Genomic DNA, 23,446 nt, shown 5'->3' with positions numbered 1-23,446 from the left:
TGCAGTTTAGCTGATGTTACACTCGCAGGATGAGAAGCTTACGGAGATTTGGGAGTCTGAATGAATTGGGGGGACGGCCTGTTTGTGAAAGTCCGTCTTATCAACATGGCGGGGTTGAATTGATAGGCTTATCGGCTAAGTAGAGCAATGCTGCGGGGAAGTGGCGATCCGGACATTTACCTCGGAGATTTAAGGTTGACTACTCACGATGGGAATACCAACTACTATGGCATTGTTAAGGATGTCTATCCAAAAAGATCCATGTCACTACTCGGTATAGTTATCTAAACAACTGGGGTCTGTCGTGATCTCCACCAACCCAACCCACCCGCTCCACATGCCTGCCCCACTTGTCCAGTTGACCGGTGATCCTCGTATCGACCGTTGGAACTATCCCTTCCTATAGAGCAGCCATCCGTGATAGTTGATAAATTCTTCTTGAAGTCGGTACATAATACACGATCAATAATCGTTGGCTTATTTACTCAGTGAGAAGAACGTTGTCCGGCCGGTCACATTGGGATGAGTGAAATAACTATAGGCCTGGACACTCACCATGATAACACATCGCTGCCGAAACTTGAGACAAGTGTTTCTGCTGTGTATCTCTCACGATGCATCTGGCAGAGATTAATGTCAGCATAGGCCTGCTTTTACATTCAGAAAATACAAAATCAAATCACTCCAAAGCTTCCACACGCGCTCCCGCAAAACCGTTAGCTTCAAGTCTCGGCCGAAGTTAAGATGACTATGAATCTGTTCTGTGCCTGAAATGACATACCCGTCTATAATCTGAACGACAAGCTAAAGCCAATTCTAAACCAGATTGGCTGGCTCTGCGCCACCAACGATGACAACCTCCATTCCGGCTGACACGGAATCTGACCCGACTTTCTCTCTTCGTCGGGTCTAGGATGGCCTGAGTCCCGCCTTGCTTTTGTGCAACCAACCTCAAGCTGCAGCCGAATTGGCTCTTAGTAGTCTAGACTGACAGAGCCCAGATAGATACCCTGTCACTTTGATCTATCCTAGCTCGCACGACTGAACAGGGTTACCACAGGCATTGCTGTCGCTACTACACAACGCACTAGTCTCCAGCGGCTTTCTCTTTCCGTCCCCCGCCTTACCTGCCTCATGACTAGGAAAGACACGTCAGTATAATTGGGGGTTTTAGCTTCGAGAAATCCACCAAACCCTGCAGCTGCACGGGCTCCTCAACTTAGTCTCACGAGGTATGCCAAGCCGGTAGCAAGCGTTAAGCGAAGTTCGACCACCAGTCATCTGTCTCCATTACCGACTCCTGACTGCATCCCAAACTACGAGGTAGTATCTAGGTGGTGCTAATACCTAAGCAGGATCTGAATCCTTGCATGCCCGCCGTCTCTTCTTTCACTCATCGGACCGGACCGTAGGTCGATAGGCACTCTACGCGCTAAGCTACCTACAAGCTATAGTAGTATCTGCTTAGCATACACTAGCACGAGTGGGATCACCTGGCGGTAGAAAATATAACTGGTACTAGCGTAACTGTATATCCAAAGTTAGATTTTATGTACAGACAAGTGGTGGGTGGCCACTAGCTATGCTTTGTAGTAGTTTGGCAGCATTTGGACATCTGATCATGAATCTAGCAACTACACTACTTGGTAATTAAAGCAAAGTTATTCTCAAGGCAAAGGACAGTGGCGGACTCAGCTGTATGTATATGATCTATCTAGTTCTCTCTCTCTCTCTCTCTCTCACTGTGTGTGTGTACTGGGGATAGTCAGCAACCACGTAGGCAGAGGTGGCGACGGGTCAGGTGATGTGTGGCTACAGTAAATGTCTCAACAATCATAGTAACCCAAACAGATGAGATCGCACAAGTACTAGAAGCCGAGAAAAATTGTCTACGATGGATACTGGCACCCCGGTGAAGAATTGATTCAGCAAAGACCTGGCCGGTGCGTGGCCTGCCCTAATTTAGTATTTGGTGGACGTTACGGAACGAAAGAGAAGATGAGCCAGAAACCTTAAAAAGTACCAAAAAAGTACTACCTGACACAGTCAATGAAATTTATCTGGATTCGGAAAACATAAGCTCAAGAATCGAAAGCCGTATACTACTAGTACTCCGTAACTGATTTAGTAACCTGCTATTGGCTCTCTAACCGCCACGGCACGCTGCTACAGCAACATGGGCATACATTTGAACCAAGAAACCGGACTCTGGACGATCCCGTGTTGTTGAGCTGATGCATGAGTTAACATAACGGCATAGAGAGGTGCTGAGCTAAGACAGACTCTCATTTTGATAGGATTGTCCTGGACTTACTACTAGGCGGGCCGGGCCTCAGGGCTCGACCGCCTGAATGATGCTGAAGCGTTTAGAAAACACCACAGTGATAGCTTGGTAGCACGCCAGTGGCGCCTTGCCAGTCAGTCCGCTGGATCCCCTTATCTTAGTGTAGTGCCACTGGCAGTTGTCCGGGGTACACAGTAAGACAGATGAGGAGGTGTAGTAGTTCGTATTTGTGTGACCGGAACTCACACCCCTTCGCGGCCGGGCCAATTGACTTCCTGCGATATGAACAGTGCTGGGATGTTGCAGCTGAGGATAGCAGGGAGTAATACTTCCTGCTGCGAAAGGGTTGAGGCTGCGCAATGTCCAGCCTGAGTAGAGAGGTTACAGAGAGACCAGCTAATCGAAACTTTTCTTAGTAGAAATACTCACAGAAGTGTCTGGAATTCTCACCGCTGCAAGTTCAAGTTGATCGAACTGGTTGGACCATTGGATGCCTATGCGCGTGAGGTGACATTCGACCAAGTATGGATCCCACTAACGGCTGCTTCGATGCTTCGAGTGCGGCTATTATGGGTTCAGGCCAACCAATTGGCCAGCGGAGTCGTGCAGCCGTAAGTTATGCTATCCATCCAATAAAGAGTCGTAGGATGAAACAATGCCCGAGACCGGAATACATCCTGGACACTGTATGTCTTTCTTTGAATAGGAGGGTAGTGAGCTTTAGTAAGAAACGAATTGGGTGCAGGAGGGTCGGGTGAGAAGTCGATCGGCCGAAGTTTAGCTTGATTTCCGGTTGAAGAATGCGCATGGACTTGGATCTAGCAGGGATGGTTTGGTGGTATGGTATGTATGGTATGGTATGACCGAGCAGCATTCTGTCTGTTGCTTCAGGTTCACGTTCATACATGAAGTCTTTCTTTTGCTTTTCTGGCTCGTGTTGTGTCTTTGGATGTGTCTTATATCATGTCAAACAGTGGTAAAGGTCCCATCTATGTCTATTCGAGGCTATCTATGCTGACTCTATGGATCTATACACAAATTCCACATCTAGTCTATTTACTGAACGTCTCAATCGCCGTCGTGTCCACACCAATTGTGATATATCCAATCAGGCCTTGGGACAGATCGTTCTCATCCACAGGAACAACAGACACAACCGGGTTATAACCGCCCTCGAGATCCTCAGGGTACACCGAGTCTTCGGCATTGGTAGTCCGGTTAATTTGAGTGTGAGACACATAAGGCTCCATACTCATAATCTTCTGCTCAAGCTCCTCCTCGAAATACAGCTGGCCAGTACTGACGGTATTACTGGCGATGATAGTGCCGTTTTCGCGAACGACCCAGTCAGTATGAACCTGGGCGTGGATGTGGATGGCACGCTCGACGTAGAAGCCTACATTACATATCAGTAAGTTCATGTAGCTATATTGGCAATGAAAGTGACTTACCTGGGAATATGGTCTTCATCTCCATAACGCCCTCCTCGTTCGTCGGCCACATACCACGCAGCCAGGTAGTATCGTCCGTGTGCAGGTCCGTGACTCCCAATTCAAAATCGGTAATGTTCATCTCAGAAAGGAGGGTCTCGAAGGGGGTGTTGGGGGAGAGACCCGTGAACGAGGAGTAGGAACCCGTTGCGTTGCAGTGCCAAAAGTCGAGAAGGGCGTTGGGCAATGGCTCGCAGGTGGCCATGTCCAAAACTCCCACATCGAGCCATAGGGGCACACCTGGCTGGTCTTCGGTCATGTCTTGACGAAGGGTCTGGGAGCGAGGCCAGACGTAGGGACCACGGGTGACCTCCGGGGTGAGGACGCAGGTGTTGTTCTGGATGGTCTCGTAGTAGGGAGCTTCGGTGGTTATCTCAAATGTAGTATTATGGCCGGATCCCTCCCAACGCTTCTGCATGCCTCGCTTGGCCATGCGACGCTGGTTGAAGCGCCCAACATGGCTGGCGCATCGTTTGGCCATGTCGCTGCGGCGCTGGATCTCTGCACGAGGGAGGATGTCGTGCGGACCCGGATGGGCAATTGCAGTGCCCGCCGCTAGGGCAGTAAGAAAGAGCTTGGAATAGTGCATTTTGAAAGGGATATTGGGAGAAAGTCGTTGGTGAACCGAGCTATGCTGTTGACTCCGAGGACGGGGGTTTGGTGGCTTTATATAGACGCGTCTTCACTGGCCTCGCGGAGTCAAACAAGCGCACGGAGAATGATATCCTCTCATTGCCTCCTTCAACGCACTTGGCCATCTAATTGTGGATTGTAACAGCCAGTAGATAGAGCATGCTTCCTTGGCAATTTGGCAAACCTCAGTGGACTCTCCGTCTGGTACCGACCCTTGACCACATCAACGGGGGCAAGATGTCGCCATTATCTTGGCATCTATATCTCTGCAAGGTATAGATCACCAGGGGCAGTGACCTATCTTCTCCAATTGCCGTAGCTTCGTAATGAAGGCCACCTCATGGGTCCTCTCGTGGAGGAGCTGCCTTGGCGCTTTCATCCGCCGGGAAGAAAACATGAAGTCTTGGGCTTGGTACATTACGCAACTACCCCATCCTAGACAGATATTGCAAGATAGGAGCAGTGCTGAGGTCAAGTAGTGTGGAACATGTCTCATGGCTAGGCTGCACAAATAAAGGGTTCAAGATTATTGGAGGATCCAGGGTGCTTTAAACTGATCGGCGCTGTTCGAACACACTAACTTCTTGTGGATCTCCGAACATCCCGCTGATTCAGCAGTATATAGAACTCCTCTGGGGTGAAGCTGCCAAGAGTGGAGAATTAAGAATCGGTACCATGGGGAACAGACTTTTTCGGAGATGGCGGGAGCTGATAGCGATGTTATAGATGTGGGTAGGATAACTAACAACCATGGCCTGTAATTGTCTGAGTAAGCGGAAGAATGAGCAACAGAAACAGCCCCGTTGTGGTCCAGTCTTCCCACGTCGATGTGAACGGCAGCTTCTGCTTATCTTTGCGTGATTCGATCAGATTCTGCTTGTCGTCATATTTGTAAATTGTTGAGATGAGACACGATTCCCGAAGCTGGAAATCGTAGTTCTGCGGAAAGACTCAGTGCTCTACGATCCACTAGTCAATTCCCAGCCATGGAAGTCAGTCCAATCACTAACAGTTGTCATCGACTGGTCTACTTTCTAGAAGAAGGCCCGCCATGAGGTTTTCGCTACATATAGGGCCTAAATATAAGCGGACCTCATCAGTACCTATCCGGTGTGAGCCATACCATTGATAGTACACCCCTGATTTGGAGGTTACCTTCATTTCCCCGCTGCTCCCAACGACGAAGTGTTTCCAAGATGTCCTCAGCCCTCATCTAGAACTGAGGCATGCCCCGTCCGCAACCATACAACTTCAGTTCACGTTTAGCTCCATCCCCTTCTTCTTCGTCCCAGTCATCCTTCGGCTCCCACAGATAGTAAGCAGGGGCTCCCTTTGATTTCAACAGACAAACCATATCATCATCACCTTTGCGTAGCGCCACATGATGCGCGGCAGCACCACATAGATCAGCCCGGGCACCATGCCCCAGCATGAATTCCATCATTGATTGATCTCCCCGCTGCGCCGCCAATTTCAAGGAGCTCTCAACATTCGCCGCTCCGCCCTGCATCAACATAAGCACAATGTCTTTTCTCCCATCAGCAACAGCTCGGTATAAAGGCGAGGAATTATTTCGATCTGGTTCAGACCCCCGGCTCAACAAACACTCCACGAGCTCTTCGTTACCGCACTGAACGGCCAGAAAGAGTGGTGGAACGTCTGGGGGAGGATATTCCGGCAACATATGCAAGCCAAATAGGTATTTGGCAGCCGACACCCCGATAAAAGTTCGGCTGTGCACCATGGTCCAGAAGCAATGCCACCATATCCTTCTGTCCGGCTTGAATACCTGCAAGTAGTGCTTTCTTATTCATGACGATATCTGTGGTACTGTACCTCGCCGCGCGTGAGGGATGGCGTGCAATATCGGCAAAGCTGAACATTTGGACCATATCCTCATCATCACTATCTGGTGACTCTGCTGAATCGATGAGCTCGCTATCAGACCCGGAATTCACGTCGGAGTTTCTTTCATTGCCGAGCAATGCCCATTTGCGTCGTGCGGGGTGTGGCAGACGATGAGACTTGCCCACAGCGGCTTAAGTTCGTCGAAGAGTCTGCCAGCTAGATACAAGTCACCCCTTATTGCAACAAATATCAGAGCCGAGGCATGGTAGTAGCGACAGTTATAGTCATAGAGAACATCTCTAAGGAGGTAATAGAGCCGACGATTAGTTCTCACAAGGGCGTAAAGGTCCCGTTGACGGCGAAGGAAGGAGACAATGGCGAGAAGAGTCTCATTTGGGAGATGAGCGAGGTGCATCTATAGCGGAAATCCAAGGTCCGGGACTGTTAAAATGGTATGATGTTCTGGATATATTCAAAAGGAACAAGCGCTTATTTTAGTTCAGTTGGAGACTAGTTGATTAAGGGCCGGCCAGTGCCGCAATCACCTTTACCAAAACAGGTATGACCCACCAGATGAGAAGACGAAACATGTTGATTTTGTCGAAACTGAACAACATGAGGATATTTCAGCGCCTTTATTTCACACTCTCATTGCTGACCGTCAATATTGACCGGGTCGGGTGATAGATCCACAATCTTCGGAAGTAGGAGGCGTGCCATCATCGATGACAAACCGAAGTACTTATATGGCTATACTAAGTATGGCCGAAATATCACATCTGTGGATTCAGTGAGTAGGGCTTCCATTTCTCCTACACAACCGGAGCTTATCCTATCACTCACCGATCATCCCTGCCAATCTGACCAGAATAGCTCTGCTCTGATAGTAACACGATCAACAACCGTATCAGACTCAATTGGCTCAATCACGGCCTGATTCCCAAATTTATAGTGATTAATCTTTGGTGGTATGCTTCTGATTACTGCTCTCCCTTCTAATCTTAAGAAACAGATCTATATTGTAGGTTCCTTGACGGCCTTCATACATGCGCCTGGCGTTACTTTGCGACAGGTATCTACCTTTCCATCTCTCCATCGGCGGCTCGAATATACGCGTTACATCGTCTTTGTTCTAGCGGTTAGCGCGTCGACAGTTATTGAAACTGGTCAAAGTTGAACATTACGGTGCAAACATGATGAAGACCAATAATCTATGTCTTGTAGCGCTCTTCTTAAACGATGGGAAGGCTTTGATGAACGTCAGAGTATCGGTCATGTGCCCGGCATAGCTCCTTCCATTCTTGATTCCCGAGAGACTTCCTCCACGATCCTTCCAGCTTAACTTCTTTCCGGCTCTCCAACCCACCAAAATCATCCACGGGAAGCGGATAGCATAAGTCTAATCAGAAATCATAGGCAAAATGCCAACCTCTAATTTGGAAAGAACGTCCTAACTATATCTTTGCCACTCGAGTCACTGTCAGTCCCTAAAAAGAATACTTCGCCTGGCCCCAGACCTTGCATTAATTGAAACTTGACTTGCAGTACCGCTGATGATTGCCATTCCGTTCGAGACATAAGCCAAAGCCAATCGCCACGTCTTTTACCCCTAAAGGGTCTAGGCCAATACTTGGTCCGCGTTCTTATCTCCGAAGGCAGCATATAAAACACCCCAGGGCAGCAGTATCTCTGTAAGGAGCAGGCGTCTCTGGTGAGAATCTCAACATGTGCGTGGTACAAGGCAGCAGCTTGGGCCACCACTACACCTGGCGGGAATGGATAGCTGTGTAACGCAGAAAAGCCATTCTTTTTGATCTGATCCGACAACTGCATCATTGTGAGACACTGGCCTGTCTTTTGATGCTCTGGTCACATACGGGGAGGCGATTCCTTCCATAGCAAGCCTTGCGGTGTCGTGCATTCGACAGGGTCAAGATGTAAACTAAGAAGAGACCACGTCGATAAAGCCTCCGGAAACAGAAGCAAGACAGGGACACCATGTTTCAGGAATGGCCGCCCTCTTTGCACATGGACTGGTCTTCGCATGTTTCATTGCCTGTTGCCCAAAGGTGCAACGAGCCAGCTGCAGTGACGGTCGGGCAGTTATTAGTAGTCATGATGCTTATGCATCAAGGACATGACGCTGGCAGTGAACGACTCAGTCAACTCATCAAACAGCCAATATGTCTAATTTATCGACCCTACTAGCTGTCATTAACTGGTGAGGAATGGGCTTGAATGGCAGTCTGAGATCACAAGTACCTATACGTTTTAACATAGTGTGTTCTCATTGGTAGCAGGCGACAAAGACTTTGATTCATACATTTTTTCGATGCTAGGCAATCAGCCTTGCATCAGTCAGTTCAATGGCAGCAAAATGCGGTCTGCAGTGTCCGTATGACGACAACCATGGCTTCAATATTTGAAATGCGCCAGGCATTTAGAGTTTCCAGCAGATTCTACTTTTATATTCTGGAAGCCATGCTCCGACTCACATCCGTGTCACACTCGATATATGGTCTGCCGCCCGAATCGCCCTATTACAACATCAGACACGGGAAGCTAGAGCCGGCTCTGTGCAATGATAGCTAAGGCTCGTATCCTGTTCCCGAAACGAGCTACCTACAATTGTCTTTAACCTTCTTTCATACCTTGACCACGATATCAGGCTTCGAGGCTTAATTATCACTAGCTGCATAGTGTCCTCTTGATATAAAAGATGAGAAGGTCCTGCGAGTGCTCGCAACAGATATCTCGATAAAGTTAATTCTAGTTGGCGATCACTGGTAAGGTGAATTCGTTGGATATCTTGGGGCGTGGGGGTTCTATGCAATAGCTTCGGTTCAGTAGCTGTCGGCTACACGGCAGTGCATGCTGTCTCCCTTACAGTCATGAAGGTAGTTATGTTTACCAATTTTGGAGACAGAACTCAGCCAACTCATGGCTTGCCAGCAGTTTTGTTCTGTTCTCCTACAAGCACATCCTGGCCGTTTGTTGAGCAGGCGACCAGACCAGTGTCGCAGTGTTGCTGGCCACCTCCTCTTTACTTTCACCAATACGACGCTCTTGGCAGTATTGGGCGCCACAACGCACAGCCTGTATGGCGTGGATGCTGCTACTCTCTCTTCACGACGGCACAAGGCCTGCCCAGGCATCATGGGTCACAGTTTGCGTTAAATACACTGGTCATGGTCGTATGATCCTCAATACATGAGTCGTATACAGCTACGCACAGTCAGAAGTGAACAGAGAAAAGGCTAAGGTTTTTGACTACAAAAAGCAGGCTAAATAGCATGGTGTAGATTTTGTTCAGAAGCTGGTGTCAGACAAATCAGGCGCAATACCACTATCCAAGCGCCGATTGACGGGAGACTTTGGACTTAAAGTTCTTATCTGGGCATAGCTTCTTCAGTAACACCACATATCTGACCTCACCTTGTGTATTCAACAAGCACTTTCAAAGCCTCTACTGTTCCTCTAACTAAACCCCAGGCTACCATCATATATGCTACATTCTCCAAGTCACATGCCACACTCATGCTTATGTGCATCCGTTCATAGGTTCACTCTGGACAGTCCGATCTGGGCAAGCATCCAGGATCCTTTGCCACATGCCACCATGAACTGAGGAACAAAATACGTACATGATCATCAACTAGGCCAAGCATCGCAAGCTCCCTGAATTCTAGTCCTCATATACTTCCGATGTTATTGCACTATGCCGGCAAGGAGCCCGTTGGCAGCACCGGTCCGCATGATCAACAGGCACGGATGGAGGCATGAACCATGCATCTAATTGCAGGGAAAGGAAAGCCGGTCTCAGGTCCATAGGGGCCAACGGGGCCAACGGCGTCGGGATTTTCGAGTAGTGTTAGCCGCCCTTTTTTGAAAAGCGGGCCCAGTACAGCTAAGGGCCATACTCCCTGCTTTTACTTAGAAGGCAAATAAATTGGTGATACTCCATCTCTGCACCGATCGTGTACCCTTGCTTTTGCGCTCGGATTCTAAAGCCCGTCATTCCCACAGAGCGTTACACAAACAACACACCCAGCGGCTACTTGCATACCCTCGGAAGAAGCTACGAATCGGGGATTATGAAGGAAAACAAACTGTCAGACAGTCCCCAAAGGCGACGAAGCGGTTGCCTTCCACGACGCGGGTATCCCAGGTAAAACTCTGCGCTTCCTTGGCAACGTTCAGAATCTCTTTCGCGGAAAAGGGGTAGCTGGAGTCATAGTGGATGGATGCATTTTGATTATCTATTTGTGGGAAGAGCCGGTTGTTTAGGGTTTCGCCTCTCAGGGGCGAGCATCTTCTCCCTCTTCGGCAGCCTTTGATGTCCTTACCTTGCTTGGGTGTGTAACAAACGGGACGCATGGCCTCGGGTGCGCTTGCGGCACGGTCAACTGTCAGTAGTGTTCATGTGTGTTTACATATCACTACATATGCAAGCACCACACCAGATACAGGGTCTAAGGATTGCCGTTGTCAGTGCGGCCTGGACTGCCTCTGATACCTCGATACTCACCGACCTCTGCTGGAACCAACTGATACCCAGACAAGATTAGAAAGGAAGAAAGTTCTGCAAGGCTTGGGCATCCCACTCCCTAGACCGACAGTGGTTGCGCCAGTGTCATCCAGAGGGTTCCACAACTCATCCCAAACAGGAACGAAAGAAGCCCTCGTTCGCCAGGGTTTGGTTTGCCGCGATCATCACGAGGTGGCCTACACAAACGGGCCGGAAGCAGGTGGAAGAACAGCACATACGGTGAAAATTTTTATAGCGACATTTAGTGATCGGTTATTGTTTTCTGTTTCGCAGCGTCATTGGCAACAGGTGCATCTGATGGCATCGTTGGTATCACCTTGATGGCTGTCACTGGATACCCCTAGGAGAAGCTGCAACGGGAGGCGAGAATCAAGCTATAAAGGTCAGCGCGCCACAGCCTGCGGTATGGAACCACTCTGACCTTTTCACCCTATAGCTGTCTTGATTATACCTTCACAAGGAAGCCTATAGTATCATTCTGTTATAGTTTCCATTGGACATCTACGTGAACTCCTACAGACGCACCACTCGCCTTCGCTGGCTTTGAGTCTACGACCCATAAATACCAACACAGTCGTTCCTGGTCGCTGCTAAGAGGTCTATCACAATCATGCCACAGAAAGCCGCTCAGCAATCTGGCATGCCCGAAGGGCGTGGAGTGAGGTACGATGAGATCGATATGGCGCTCTTCCGCGCCAAGCTCTCCTACCATGCGACAGCTGAAGAGCGCATGGCGTCGCGAGATCCGAATCTGGTCTCTATCTCGGAACATCAAGCGAGACTGTTGAGGCTCTGGGAGATGCACCAGCACTCGAGGGAGGAAAAGAACGGTGGTAGCATGACACCGGCCGAGAGGAACCAGCTGGCGCAATTTCAATGGCGATACAAGCGCTTGGAGGACCTCGCCACACAGGGCACGAGGTAGCATAAGACCACAGCAGCATCAGCATGAGAGCTAATTGGGAGAGCATCATTATGGGGCGTTTCGTTAGATGTAGATTCACGAAGCTTTGGGTTGTTGTTTCGAGTTTCGAGACAACCCAGCTGTGGGTGTTTAAACGGCCCGTGAATCATGTTTCTCATTCTTGTTCTTGTTCTTGTTCTTCATCTTTCTTTTTAGCCTGCTGGACACTTGCATCTAAATGTTATTTCCTCTCTCTCTCTCTGTCTAATTCGTTGTTGTTTTTCTCCTCTGCTGTCGGGCCTCTTAGTGCCCATTATTCCTTGACCAGCCCTGTACGTACTCAGATCTCGAAGGGAACACGTTCACGCACCCAATGCACGCCATCTAGTCTAGCCGCAGTAGCACCAAATTAGCACTCCTTCCCCTCGACGTCAAGCATGTAACCCAACCCAATTGAACAAGCTAGCCCCATTGCAACGGTAACGTGCCGTTCCAGTCCAGCACACCCACTCGTACGGGTCCCAGGGGAAACCAAACCCAACCCAAGCACCGAAGGGAGTACAATCATCACCAACTCAGGTCGTACATTGGGCACGCGACAGCAGAATCAACTCTAAATATTGCATGCCTATTGTTCCATTGATTCCATTGCACATGCGAGTTAGAAAGGAAGGGGGGGAGGCGGTGTCCGAGAGCCGAGCGAGCCGGCTCCGTTAATTCCCCAGTTACTTATGCCCCAGTTGGGTTATTGCTCGCTTTCGCTTTGCTGTCACTCCCGCTTATTTCTCCGATCGGATATGTAGTGGTGGTAGAGGTGTGAGTCATATGCGTAGAGACGAGGACTATCCGGGTGAATTGGATTGGAATTGACTTGATGTTGGATTTCCCTCCCCCCCCTCTTCGGCTGTTACATAAAAGGATTGTAGTTGTGGTGGTCGGAAGAGGGCGACGAGGGGTGTCGGAGAGCTCCGACCCGGTGGAAGTGAGTGGGTGGTTCTGGTGGGGTTGGAATTGGGGAGGGACCCGGTTTTGATGGAGGTGGAAAGCAGGTCTGGGGATGGTGTTGTGATGGTGATGGGGTTTGTATGTAGGGAAAATGGGTGAATTGATCTGAATGGATGGTTGCTGGTAGATGAGGAGATAGAGGGTGATAGGAAGGAGAAGGGACTAAGTAGAGTAGAGTAGAATAATATAGAAGATAGAAGGGAGCAAAGTAGATAGAGAAGAATGAGGTGGGGGGAGAAATTGCGGATGAAGCGATAAGATCGAGTAATCGGCGGGGCAGAAGCTCTTATCATTGAACTAACTCCCCTTCATTACTCTTGGTTTCTATCCTCGTCCCTACTTAAACCTCATATTTCCCTCCTGAATTTACTTTCGCCTCTTTTCTCTCCTCATACCATTTCACATATCTTCTTCTCCTACTTCTTCTTTCAAACCTTCCCAGAGTAAAAGATATCATACCAAAGAAATTACCCACCATGTCTTCAGACTACATCCCCGCCGATCAAATCGACTCCACCTTCGCCCACACGACCAACCTCGCCTCCTCCGCCCTCAACAGCACCGTCCTCTCCTGCTCCAACGAATACTTCGCCGCCGCCTCCAACCTCCTCACCCCGACCCCTCCCATCAACCGCCCCGGCGTCTTCATCCACACAGGAGCCTGGTACGACGGCTGGGAAACCCGCCGCCACAACCCCGCCCCCTACGACTGGGCCGTGATCAAGCTGGGCGTCTCCAGCGCCCACATCTACGGCGTCGAAGTCAACACCGGCTTCTTCATCGGTAACTACGGCGAGAAGGCCTCCCTGCAAGCGACCTACGCGCCCAACACTCCGGACTCGGAAGTCGCCGATGAGAAGTACACTGGCTGGACGACGATTCTCCCGCCCGTCGAGTGCGGGCCGTCGCAGCGGCGCGCGTGGAAGCTGGACCCCGAGGTGCACGGCAAGGCGTTCACGCATGTGCGGTTGTTGATGTATCCCGATGGAGGCTTTGGACGGTTGAGGGTCTACGGGAAGGCGATTCCGGGAGATGTTAAGGTGGAGGGGGGTGAGGAGGAATTGAGTTCTGCGCTTGTTGGGGGTGTGGCGCTGGCCGCGTCGGATCAGCATTTCACGCCGTGTTCGAATTTGTTGTTGCCTGGGAGGGGTAAGGATATGGGGGATGGGTGGGAGACGGCGAGGTCCAGGGCTAAGGGTCATGTTGATTGGGCGATTGTGAAGTTGGGGTTGGTGGGGAGTGTGAGTAAGGTGGTGGTGGATACGAAGGATTTCAGGGGGAACTTTCCTAGGGAGGTGCGCGTGCATGGGCTTGTTGAGGGGAGTGTGAAGGGTGAGGAGGAGCCTACGCATGATCATCCCGGTTGGGTGGAGTTGGTTAAGGGTGATAGGCCTTGTCGGGCGGATACGGAGCATGTTTTTGAGGGACAGGATTTGGCTGCTGGTGGGGAGGATACGAGGGCGTTTACGCATGTTAAGTTGACGTTGGTGCCGGATGGAGGTGTCAAGCGGTTGAGGGTGTTTGGGAAGCGGAAGGCTGTTGCTGCTTGATTGCTGGAGGATGTTGGAAATGAAATAAAATGAGGTGTGAAATGGCTACTAGTAAGTTAGATACTAAGAATGAACATGACTGCTAGTTTAAACTTGCAATTCTTGCACCAAAGATATAAATATAATATCTCTAAATCATCCAAACGCCAGACCCTGGTATTCTTCATCCCCTCGTAGACTCAACTGAAAGGAGATGGAAAAAATCACGGTATCACCAAGACATACAGATAGCAAAAACAGGGCACGCGAGCCAGAGATATATGTGATAGACAGAAACAACGCCGAAGGAGACATCACTATGAAGCACAAGGAGTACATCGGACAGACGAAGGTAACCAAAATGCAAGAGACCAAGAATGGAGCCTCAACTGCTGGTATCATCAATCATATGCTTCATCATCATCGCTTAGAACTAAAAGGACATGAACCAGCAAGACACGGAACAACGCTCAGCCCGTACGCTTTTCAAGGTATAAATCGCAAAGTACAATCTAGAATGAGCAACGCAGCAACGTCGATAGGAAATCGCTCAGAACATGCAGGGTATCACAGGCGCGTCGCTGACGGGAGTAGTTCTCGGGCTACTGCTGACCCAGAGGGATGGCAAAGGCTTGCCATTGTAGAGGCGGGGAGGAGGCACCACGACACTAATTTACTGTGGGCTGCCGCTCTTGCAATTGCTTCTCTTCCTCCGGCGTCACAGCGGTGGCTTGGCCGTCAATATTAGGCGATATGGAGTGGCTCCGTGGTGTCCCTGCCTCAGTGCTCACACTTCCTCGTTCCCGGTTCACTAGTCGCGTCCTTGTATATGCTGGCACTGGCGCAAGATATTGGTCAAGCATCTCACTCAATATCGTAGATCGGACCGGCTTGGGCAGGTAGTTATTCATTCCGGCACCAAGGCATTTCTCGCGATCTCCCTCGATGGCACTCGCCGTCATGGCTATGACCAACACTCCGTTGACATTGGGGTCTGGGTCTTTCCGGATTTCGCGAGTCGCGTTGTAACCGTCGAGAGTCGGCATTTGCACATCCATCAGGACCACATGAAACGGGTTACCCTCGCGGGACCGGGTTCGGAGGGCTTCAACCGCCTGCCGCCCATCGCTGTAAGCTTCACACTGAAGATTCAGCCCCTTAACAAATTTGACGGCAATCTTCTGATTAATCGGATTGTCTTCAGCGATACAGACCCGGATTTGATCCCGAGGCACCATGGTCAAGTCTCGAGCGGTAGGAACCGGAGCCTTGTTCTCCACCTGGTTGGCGGCCTTGTTTTTAGCAGCTTTGGCGGCAGCGTCTTTCACCTTGTTGAATGCCAGATGGAACGTCACGGTGGTTCCAACGCCTGAGGTCGAATCGAGCCAGATAGCGCCGCCTAGGACGTCCTCAATGATTGCCTTGCAGATACTCAATCCAAGCCCACTGCCGCCATATGACCGCGCCGTGGAGTTATCAGCCTGCGAAAATGGCCGGAACAGCCGTGATTTCTGTTCTTCTGAAATTCCAATTCCTGTATCGGATACGGAGCACTCTAAACGGACACGCCCCTTGCCTTCCCGGGAAACTTTGGCTCTCACAGTCACAGATCCCTTGGGGGTGAACTTGTAACTGTTGCTGAGAAGGTTCATGAAGATCTGATGCAAGCGAACAGGGTCTCCGAGGACCACAAGTTCTGGTGGGACTTTGTCAAGGTCCTCGATTGTCTCTAAACCGCGATCGCGATGCGTATAGCGAAGTGCGCGAACCACCTCGGAAATTGTTTCTCGGATATTGAGGGGTACGGTAGAGATCTTCATCTTGCCAGCTTCCAACTTGGAGAAGTCAAGGATATCATTGATGAGTGTGAGCAACGTGTCAGCGCAGACACGGATTGATTCCACGTATTCGTCCTGCTCTCTGTCCAACTTGGTACCCTTAAGTAGTTCCGACAAACCGATAACGCCGTTCATCGGTGTGCGTAGATCGTGAGATATGTTAGCCAAGAATATGGACTTGGCCTTCGCTGCATCTTCTTTCAGCTTCACGTTGTGCTTTGCTTCAGCCTCGGCTACTTTAGCCTTCTGCTCCGCCTCGCGAGCCTGGGCAAGTGCGCGCTTCTGAGCCTCCACCATGGAAGCATTGGTAGCGCTAACCTTGCGCACTTCCCGGAAGAGCAACGCATTGGAAAGCGAGATACCAATCTGGTTGCAGAGCAAGTGGAGGACCACAACATTGCGCTGGGTGAATGAATTCGGTTTGCCTTCAATATGGATGACACCGAGCAGATGCTCGGCCTGCATGATAGGCAATGCGATCACGGACCGCCCAAGGGGATACCTGGCTTGGTATCCCTCATTGACGTTCGAAAAACGCTCATCCTCCAGGACGTTGTGAACGAGAACTTCCTCCCTAGTGCGCATGACATAGTGAGAGATCTGATGCGCCATCTTATCCTCGATTTCGGAAAACGGAAGGCCGTCTACGAAAGACTTCTGTCCTTTCTCCAAGTCCCCAGCCGCAGCGACCGTGAAGTTGTTATCGAAATTGGTCGCAATGACCGCAGAGTCTGAGCCATTGCAGGACTCCAAAACAATCTCAATCATCTTCGTCAGAAGTTTGTCGATCTGAAGCTCCGAAGACATCACTTGGCTAGATTCGAGGATGCTTGACAAATCAATAATATCTGCTTCATATTAGCACGGCTCGCAAGTGTCAAGAAGTTTAGCTTACCAAGACCGACGCCAGATATGTCGAAAGAACGCTCACCGGTAGTAACACCATTCTGTTCTATCCAGCGTTGTTTTCTGTCATCTTCTTCCATATTCTGTGCTACTCCCATATGTTCTTGGCCGGTATTGCGGTTGATTCCGAGCAGCGAGTCCACGGTTTGACAGCCAGCGTCAACATTCCTCGAAGATGTGGCGGTTTTCAAGAGCCATTCATGCTTCTCGGTCAGCTGCGCCGCCTTGCCCACGGCGCTTATCGCGGCCCATGCGGCAATTGCATCTTGCATGACAGAACGCGCCGCCCTTTTGGCACCGCGACGGATCAAGAACTCTCCTATTCGAAAGTTAATTTGGGCCAAGACGTGGGGGTAACCCCTCCCCCAAAAAGTACTGCGATTTGGGACGTCGGTGTACATACCATGCAGTTCTAGAGCAAGCGCTTCTTCCAAGGGCCACCCGTGAATCTGACAATGATCGATTGCAGCCTGGCCTGATTAGCTTCTCTTTCAATCCATCCCGGGCAGTCCTGCAACTTACTTCGAAGGATTGAATCGCGGAAGTATGGTCATTCCGGACTTCGCATATCAGTGCCTCCAATATTAAGGACCACATTCCATAATTGGCATCGCAAGCACTGCGCGCAAAATCCACTTCGGCTTTATACTTCAAGACCGTATGCAGGCTTCCGTCAAGATACCCGCGAGCAGGGTACTCGTTGTGAAGAGTCAGAAGAGAAAGGGCGAGATAGAAATAGACCACGTATGAAACACGAGCAGACCACAGTCTGGGCATAGTCTCCATCATCTGCATGCCCAGCTGTATAGCCTTGGTATGATGTCCATATGCAAAAAGCGGAATCATTGCAAGGCCCCAGTAAATGTCCCGCGGCCGGTCGGCGTTACTGGCATTGTTGTCCAGGAAAGCGATGTACTCATTCGTGTGATGGTGCTCATCGGACATGATAGTATCAGGAGAGCGACATGCCGTTTTACCTTGCAGAGCACGCGCAACTTGTCTATAGGCAAGGCTGTTAGCAGGTGACATATTCTCCCGTGCTCCTAGACTAGACGAGGGAACCTTACCTAACTGCAAGCAGACTAGCGCCTCCCCGAGTATCATTGACCCAGTCGGGAATATCTTCCGGGCTTTCATTGCAGAATGCCTCCACCTGAGCCATATCATGGCCCAGATACAGTCTTGTCATCGCCATCGACGACAGACTGATTAAGGTGATGTACGGATCACCCATCGAGAAGGATGTCTCAACAGAGGCCTCAAGATTCGGGAGCGTCGAGGACAATGGAACACGCAGGTGGCCGACATAAAGGTTATGCACAATAGAGCCCCGACTTTGGGTCCACTGTTCGGGACACCGCTCAAGGAGAGTGAGCGCGAAATCGCTCAGCCTCACGGCGAGCTCCAAGTCCCTGAATCGGCTGAACGAGATCATCGCCAGGTGCGAACAGCCGATGGAAATTTGCACAAAACCGCCTTTGAAAAGATGTAGGTTCATCATTTCAATGGCCATCCGGTAGAATGTCAGTGCATCGTCCCAGTACGTGACAGCCATCGCCTCAGCCATGACCTCTCCAATAGTGATCATGTCGACATCCTTGCTGACGGGCTTACGGACAATAGCTTCCAAGTCCGCTTGCTCGAGGTATGCGCGAAGGTTACGGTAGGCATCGTCGCATTCGTCATAGGTCGTAGGCTCTCGTAGATGTACACCAAGCTCTTCCAGGCACGTAAGGAGTGAATCCATCGACCGGAGGTGGTTACCCATCTGAGCGTAGATCTTGGCTTTCACGATCCAAGCTCGTGATTTGCACACGGCACTCTTTCCATGTTCGAAGACTTTATCAAGCAAGTCCAGAGCTTCCGTGTTATGCCCTTGGGACCATGACATTTCAGCCGTAGCAATATGCAGACGCAGAGTCTCCCGGTAGTACACATCAGCGTTATTGTCATCCCAAGGATTGTCTTGAAGGAAAGTGATGCAGTGCCGGAAGTACCAAAGCGCTGTTGGTCGCGCACCCGATTGCGCAGCGGTTTGCGCCGCATCCCACAAGATCTTTCTATACTCAAGTCTTTCTACGACACGAGACTTGATTATCCGGGACGCCAGAGCCACATGTCGCGCCATTGCGTATCGACTGCGCCCGTCATGGTAGTACTTCATCATTGCTTGGGATATGATGAAGTGCATTTTTTCCACGTTCCGTCCCTCCGTCAACGACAAGGCCGCTTGCGAGAATCGATCATTGACAAATCTAAGGATACTAGTTAGTGGACACGAAATGAATTCAATCAGGAGCACCTACCTGAATTCATCATCCGTCTTTCCCGGAATGATCAGGTTTGCTTGCACCAGATACTGCAGACCGACAACTATATCGGCTTCAGATTGTCGGATTAGATTTGCATTCTGAGGACAGGTGAGGTCTACAGCCTCATCGTCCTCGCTGGAATACAAGAACTCGCTTGTAAGAAGTTTTTGTACCAGAGAGAACGCAAACGGGCTTCCTAGCAATGCGCCCCAGACCATTATGGACCTGGCAGCTGCCGGGATCTCCTGAAGACGCCTTGCGATGAACCCTAGTCCAAGCCCCTCGCCATACCTAGGAGCCACAAATTCGGTGAAGATCCGATCCAGGTCGAATTCCCACACAGAATTTTTCCACGAATACCAAATACAATTTTTGCTATAGCAGGTTTCGAGCATCATCCGGACAAAGAACGGGTTGCCCATACTCTTCTCTTGTATGACAGCGGCGAGCGGGATTAACATCGGGTTGGGTTCCTGATGCATTGTAGCGGCCACGATTTGCATAATCTCTTCCTCTCCAAGAGGCTTGAGTACCACGCGCGTCACGCTGGGATTCTCAGATTCGAAAAGAGGCCTGATTATATTCGACTCCAACTCAGACTTTCGGCTCGTGAGTATCAACACACATGGAATTTTAGCTTTCACGATGTTCATAATCAACTCCAGGGTCTCGTCATCGGCATAATGCAAATCGTCCACACATGCGCATATCAACCTGTACTGGGATAGCGTCCGCAGTATCTCCAAAAATGTCTCCATCAAACGCATGTTCTTCAGTGCAGCATTGGATAGAAAGAAGTCCACAGAGCTTTGACCATGATCCAGACTTGGAAGTGCAACGCGCTTGGATGGTTCGCCCTTGGTCGAAACTTCCTTGAAGATATGTTGCGCTGCTGAGAGTCTGGGGGAAATTTGTCGTTCATTTCCTCCGGAAGACATGAGCTGCTCCGGGAGTTCCAGCACACGGTGTAATGTCGGCCACATTGGTCTCAACGCAGTGCGGATGTTATTGTGGTACTCAGTTGTGACATCACGTTCAGAGAAGATCTGGCGGAGAAGGCTAGCCAGAATTTTGGCGAAAGGTTCAAACGGTATCCGCCTGGCGCGATCCAGACGGGCTATACCGATATATCCAAGTTTACGAATTGCGGGCTGAACACGGTTCAAAAGGTCTGTCTTTCCAATGCCAGCTGCACCGCTTATGGTAATTACTTCGCATTTTCCTGCGCGACGAACCTTGTGTGCAGCCTTCGGCCTGGCAACAGATCCGATCGAATCACCATGGCTCTGCGTGCTTGTTCCAGCAGAAGGATGGCCATCTCTGTCTACATTCTCCCAGGATGCGCGAGACTCCACAGGACTCTTGGGTTTACCTGATGAGTCACCGGGTTTAGGAGTTGAGGGAGAAGAATCCGTACTGTGCAGAGATTCGTGAGTAGATACGCGTCCTAAGTTGGAAGGGCCACCGTTGGAAGCTGCCCTGGACGCAAGATTGAAGGAGCCTGAGTCGCTCGAGCCAGATGCAATCTCAAAGCTATCAACCCGGCCGTCCGAGACCGAGGAGTTGGATCCTACTCCACTAGAGGTCTGAGCGGCTGCTCTCGCATACGCAGCTTGCTGGCGCCTATGGACCTTCTCGACGACGTTAGTTATCTTTTCATATTCCTCTCGCCGCCCAAACATCCGAGAGGGAAGCGTGAAGAAGGATGACACATCACGCTGGGCGATCTGGAAATCTTTCAATGCTTCACTATCGCCATCCCCAAGCAACTGGGAGATCTGTGCCAGATCCCGCTTGACAGATGAGATTGTGTGGTAGCGTTCATTGACAGCCTTCTGTGTCATTTTCTGGATTACAGCTGACACTGCGTCCGGAATATCCATTCTCTTGGCTGAGAGCGGTGGTAGCTTCTTTCCTAGTACGTTCTGCACGACTTCAACAGGGTCGCTGCCCGTGAAGGCTGGTTTACCAACCAACATCGTCCAGAAAAGCACGCCCAAGGCATAAATGTCAGTTCGACTATCCGGCTCCGTAGGCATTCTTCCTGTTTGTTCCGGAGCGATGAATTGTAGTTTATTCTTGACACCAAGCTCTTTTGAGAGGGATGACCAGCCTTCGCTCAGAATATTATCAAAAGACCTAGCACCATTCCCCGTGTTGGTAAGCTTCACAGACCCTGCCTCTCGATTGAAATGGAAGGCATCCCCGCGGATTTCGCCATGGACCGTTTTGAGGCCGTAGTGTAGAAGTTCCAAGCAATCGCATGCCCCAATCGCAAAATCGAGAAAGGTGGCAAGAGAAACTTGTTCTCCCGGGGTCGGCTCATTGCTGTCAGTCCTACCACCGGCCGCGAACCAGGCAGGGCCAAAGGCGACCATTTCTCGCAGCATATTCTGGCCGGGAGATTCAAAGATAGCCACGAGGAGAGGGCCTGCATCACCCGGGTCGGAGGGCAAACGTATAAGGTCTATGGGACGTATAGTATGGTTGCAGTCTGGATCGGAAGTCTGCACAATAGATCTGAGCATATGGAACTCGCGCTCTAGTCTCACAACGTGAGACGAGACTCGAGCTAGCACTGGGATCCATATTGGCTCGTGATCCATGCGAGAAAGAGAGAGCTCACTACTGGATTCGCTTAGGCTGCTTCTCCAGTGATGTCGAAACGGAGGGCGGGACTCGGTTCGCGGGGAATTGCGAGCCAGGCTAGATGGGCCCGAGGAGGTCGCGGCAGGTGTAGAGACATCTGACTCTGCGGCATGCCGGAGGCCAAAGACATGCCAGTGATTATATGTCGAATGAAACGGCTCAATAGTCTGATCCCATGTATATCCAGGCAAATGTCCCAACCTCTCGAAAAGGCGTGCCGGTGGGAGTGGCAGGTCGTCACCCAGTATATGGCTGTCCTCCATCTCCACCAACACTTTATCGCGATATCCTGAGTATTCGGCCCCTCAGTTGACGGCCATAGATAGCCGGTCGGTGGTGAGTAGTCGCAAACTGAGACGGCGAGGCTGTTCGGACAGGGGACCAGGAGGCATAAGGACGAAAACGGTTCAATCGCCAAGCAGGGTGGAGAGGGCGAGGCGCTGCCCCCTCTCGAAAAGGTTCAGGGTAAGTCGGCAAAGGGTTCGATCAAATGCGACAAGGGCACGGTCGGAGGGGGCGAAGAGAGCGATCAGACGCGATTCGGCGAGTTCAACGTGGTCAGGACACAGCTGTCAGCATCCCCACCAGTCAAGGTGAATGCGATCGCAAGCGAACAATGGGATGAGCTCTTTCGAGGCAAGAACTCTGGTTGGGTTGGGGCCTAGGGAGGCCTGAGGCTGTAGATTTCCTGAATAAGCCGTGCCTTAGTCAGCTGCCGTTGGGCATCACGAGGGATGATGGAAAAAGCGGGAGATCAGCCGTCGTGCTTTTGTTCGCGAAAGGGTGGCTGCACGAGTTGTGCGCCCGTGAGGTGACTCTGCCGCCTGAACTTTATCAGTTTTTATCATCAATCACCCTGCAAGCACTGGAATGGCTGCAGTGACAAGGAGAAGTCTCCCGAATATTAACAGAATGGTTATCTTTCTTGATTGCTTTGTATGTAGCACACGTGGTGGGCTGATGTTGATTTCCAACCTTGACTATCATGTGGAATAAACAACCGCCCACACTCAGCTTTCTACTAATATAAGGATTCCAATGAGCAGCCGTCGCATACAGACGATGCTGCTTTTTCGGTGGACATCTCTTGACTTGTATATGTACGTGCATTACGAGGTGTGACTATCTTTGTTATGATATTCAGAGATCATATCTACGTAACTCTCTCCGAACCGGCGCATACTGTACCTGAACTAGTCTCCAGCGGGCTTGCCAAGCAATGGATAACAGCACCACCCGAGGGCTCTCCTGTACACCGACAAATTAGGATGGGGTGACATAGCTTTTATCCCGATGTATGATGTACTATCTAACAATCAATTATCTGAAGGCGGGGGTGGAGGGTGTGACAATGCCATCATTGTCATGTTAGTTCAGGGGAAAATTGATTGCATCGCCACTTCCCCTTACTTGACAAGTCAATGCTGTATCCCGACCGGGTAAATGGGCGACTAGTAAATTTCAAGGGTCACTATCTTAATAGTCCGAAAAACAGGTGC

At 50.4% G+C, this 23,446-nt stretch overlaps 6 protein-coding genes across 6 annotated transcripts; 2 read left to right on the top strand and 4 right to left on the bottom strand.

Moving 5' to 3' along the window:
- Positions 1-3,329: 3,329 nt before the first annotated feature.
- Positions 3,330-4,363, bottom strand: BDQ94DRAFT_178388 (intradiol ring-cleavage dioxygenase; the record flags this gene model as incomplete). The annotated part of the gene is made up of 2 exons (XM_026773118.1): positions 3,330-3,680; positions 3,736-4,363. 2 exons carry the CDS (start codon positions 4,361-4,363, stop codon positions 3,337-3,339), a joined length of 972 nt encoding a protein of 323 aa, XP_026626906.1. The 3' UTR covers positions 3,330-3,336.
- A 1,257-nt stretch (positions 4,364-5,620) lies between these two features.
- On the bottom strand, positions 5,621-6,670 carry BDQ94DRAFT_159211 (F-box domain and ankyrin repeat protein; the record flags this gene model as incomplete). The annotated part of the gene is made up of 3 exons (XM_026769047.1): positions 5,621-6,066; positions 6,125-6,375; positions 6,441-6,670. The coding sequence occupies 3 exons, from the start codon at positions 6,668-6,670 to the stop codon at positions 5,621-5,623; spliced, it is 927 nt and encodes a 308-aa protein (XP_026626905.1).
- A 4,782-nt stretch (positions 6,671-11,452) lies between these two features.
- On the top strand, positions 11,453-11,780 carry BDQ94DRAFT_142840 (uncharacterized protein). Its single transcript, XM_026766107.1, has one exon. It carries the CDS (start codon positions 11,484-11,486, stop codon positions 11,727-11,729), a length of 246 nt encoding a protein of 81 aa, XP_026626904.1. The 5' UTR covers positions 11,453-11,483; the 3' UTR covers positions 11,730-11,780.
- A 101-nt stretch (positions 11,781-11,881) lies between these two features.
- Positions 11,882-13,020, bottom strand: BDQ94DRAFT_142839 (uncharacterized protein). The gene has a single exon (XM_026766106.1). The coding sequence runs from the start codon at positions 13,004-13,006 to the stop codon at positions 12,551-12,553; it is 456 nt and encodes a 151-aa protein (XP_026626903.1). The 5' UTR covers positions 13,007-13,020; the 3' UTR covers positions 11,882-12,550.
- A 77-nt stretch (positions 13,021-13,097) lies between these two features.
- BDQ94DRAFT_27185 (allantoicase) lies at positions 13,098-14,359 on the top strand. Its single transcript, XM_026775379.1, has one exon. The coding sequence runs from the start codon at positions 13,190-13,192 to the stop codon at positions 14,261-14,263; it is 1,074 nt and encodes a 357-aa protein (XP_026626902.1). The 5' UTR covers positions 13,098-13,189; the 3' UTR covers positions 14,264-14,359.
- Positions 14,360-14,910: 551 nt separating this feature from the next.
- Positions 14,911-22,210, bottom strand: BDQ94DRAFT_169947 (putative sensor histidine kinase/response regulator; the record flags this gene model as incomplete). The annotated part of the gene is made up of 6 exons (XM_026771383.1): positions 14,911-16,928; positions 16,976-17,305; positions 17,390-17,456; positions 17,509-17,986; positions 18,054-19,241; positions 19,293-22,210. 6 exons carry the CDS (start codon positions 22,208-22,210, stop codon positions 14,911-14,913), a joined length of 6,999 nt encoding a protein of 2,332 aa, XP_026626901.1.
- Between the last annotated feature and the right edge of the window lie 1,236 nt (positions 22,211-23,446).

The sequence above is a fragment of the Aspergillus welwitschiae genome (assembly GCF_003344945.1).
Source record: "Aspergillus welwitschiae strain CBS 139.54b unplaced genomic scaffold BDQ94scaffold_14, whole genome shotgun sequence".
In the NCBI taxonomy this organism is placed as follows: domain Eukaryota; kingdom Fungi; phylum Ascomycota; class Eurotiomycetes; order Eurotiales; family Aspergillaceae; genus Aspergillus; species Aspergillus welwitschiae.
Note: the sequence above shows the minus strand (reverse complement) of the source record. Positions and strands in the feature narration are given on the sequence as shown.

Excerpts from the sequence above, each read along its gene's own strand:
- BDQ94DRAFT_142840 (XM_026766107.1), top strand. The coding sequence starts at position 11,484 with ATGGCGCTCTTCCGCGCCAAGCTCTCCTACCATGCGACAGCTGAAGAG.
- BDQ94DRAFT_142839 (XM_026766106.1), bottom strand. The coding sequence starts at position 13,006 with ATGATAAGAGCTTCTGCCCCGCCGATTACTCGATCTTATCGCTTCATC.
- BDQ94DRAFT_27185 (XM_026775379.1), top strand. The coding sequence starts at position 13,190 with ATGTCTTCAGACTACATCCCCGCCGATCAAATCGACTCCACCTTCGCC.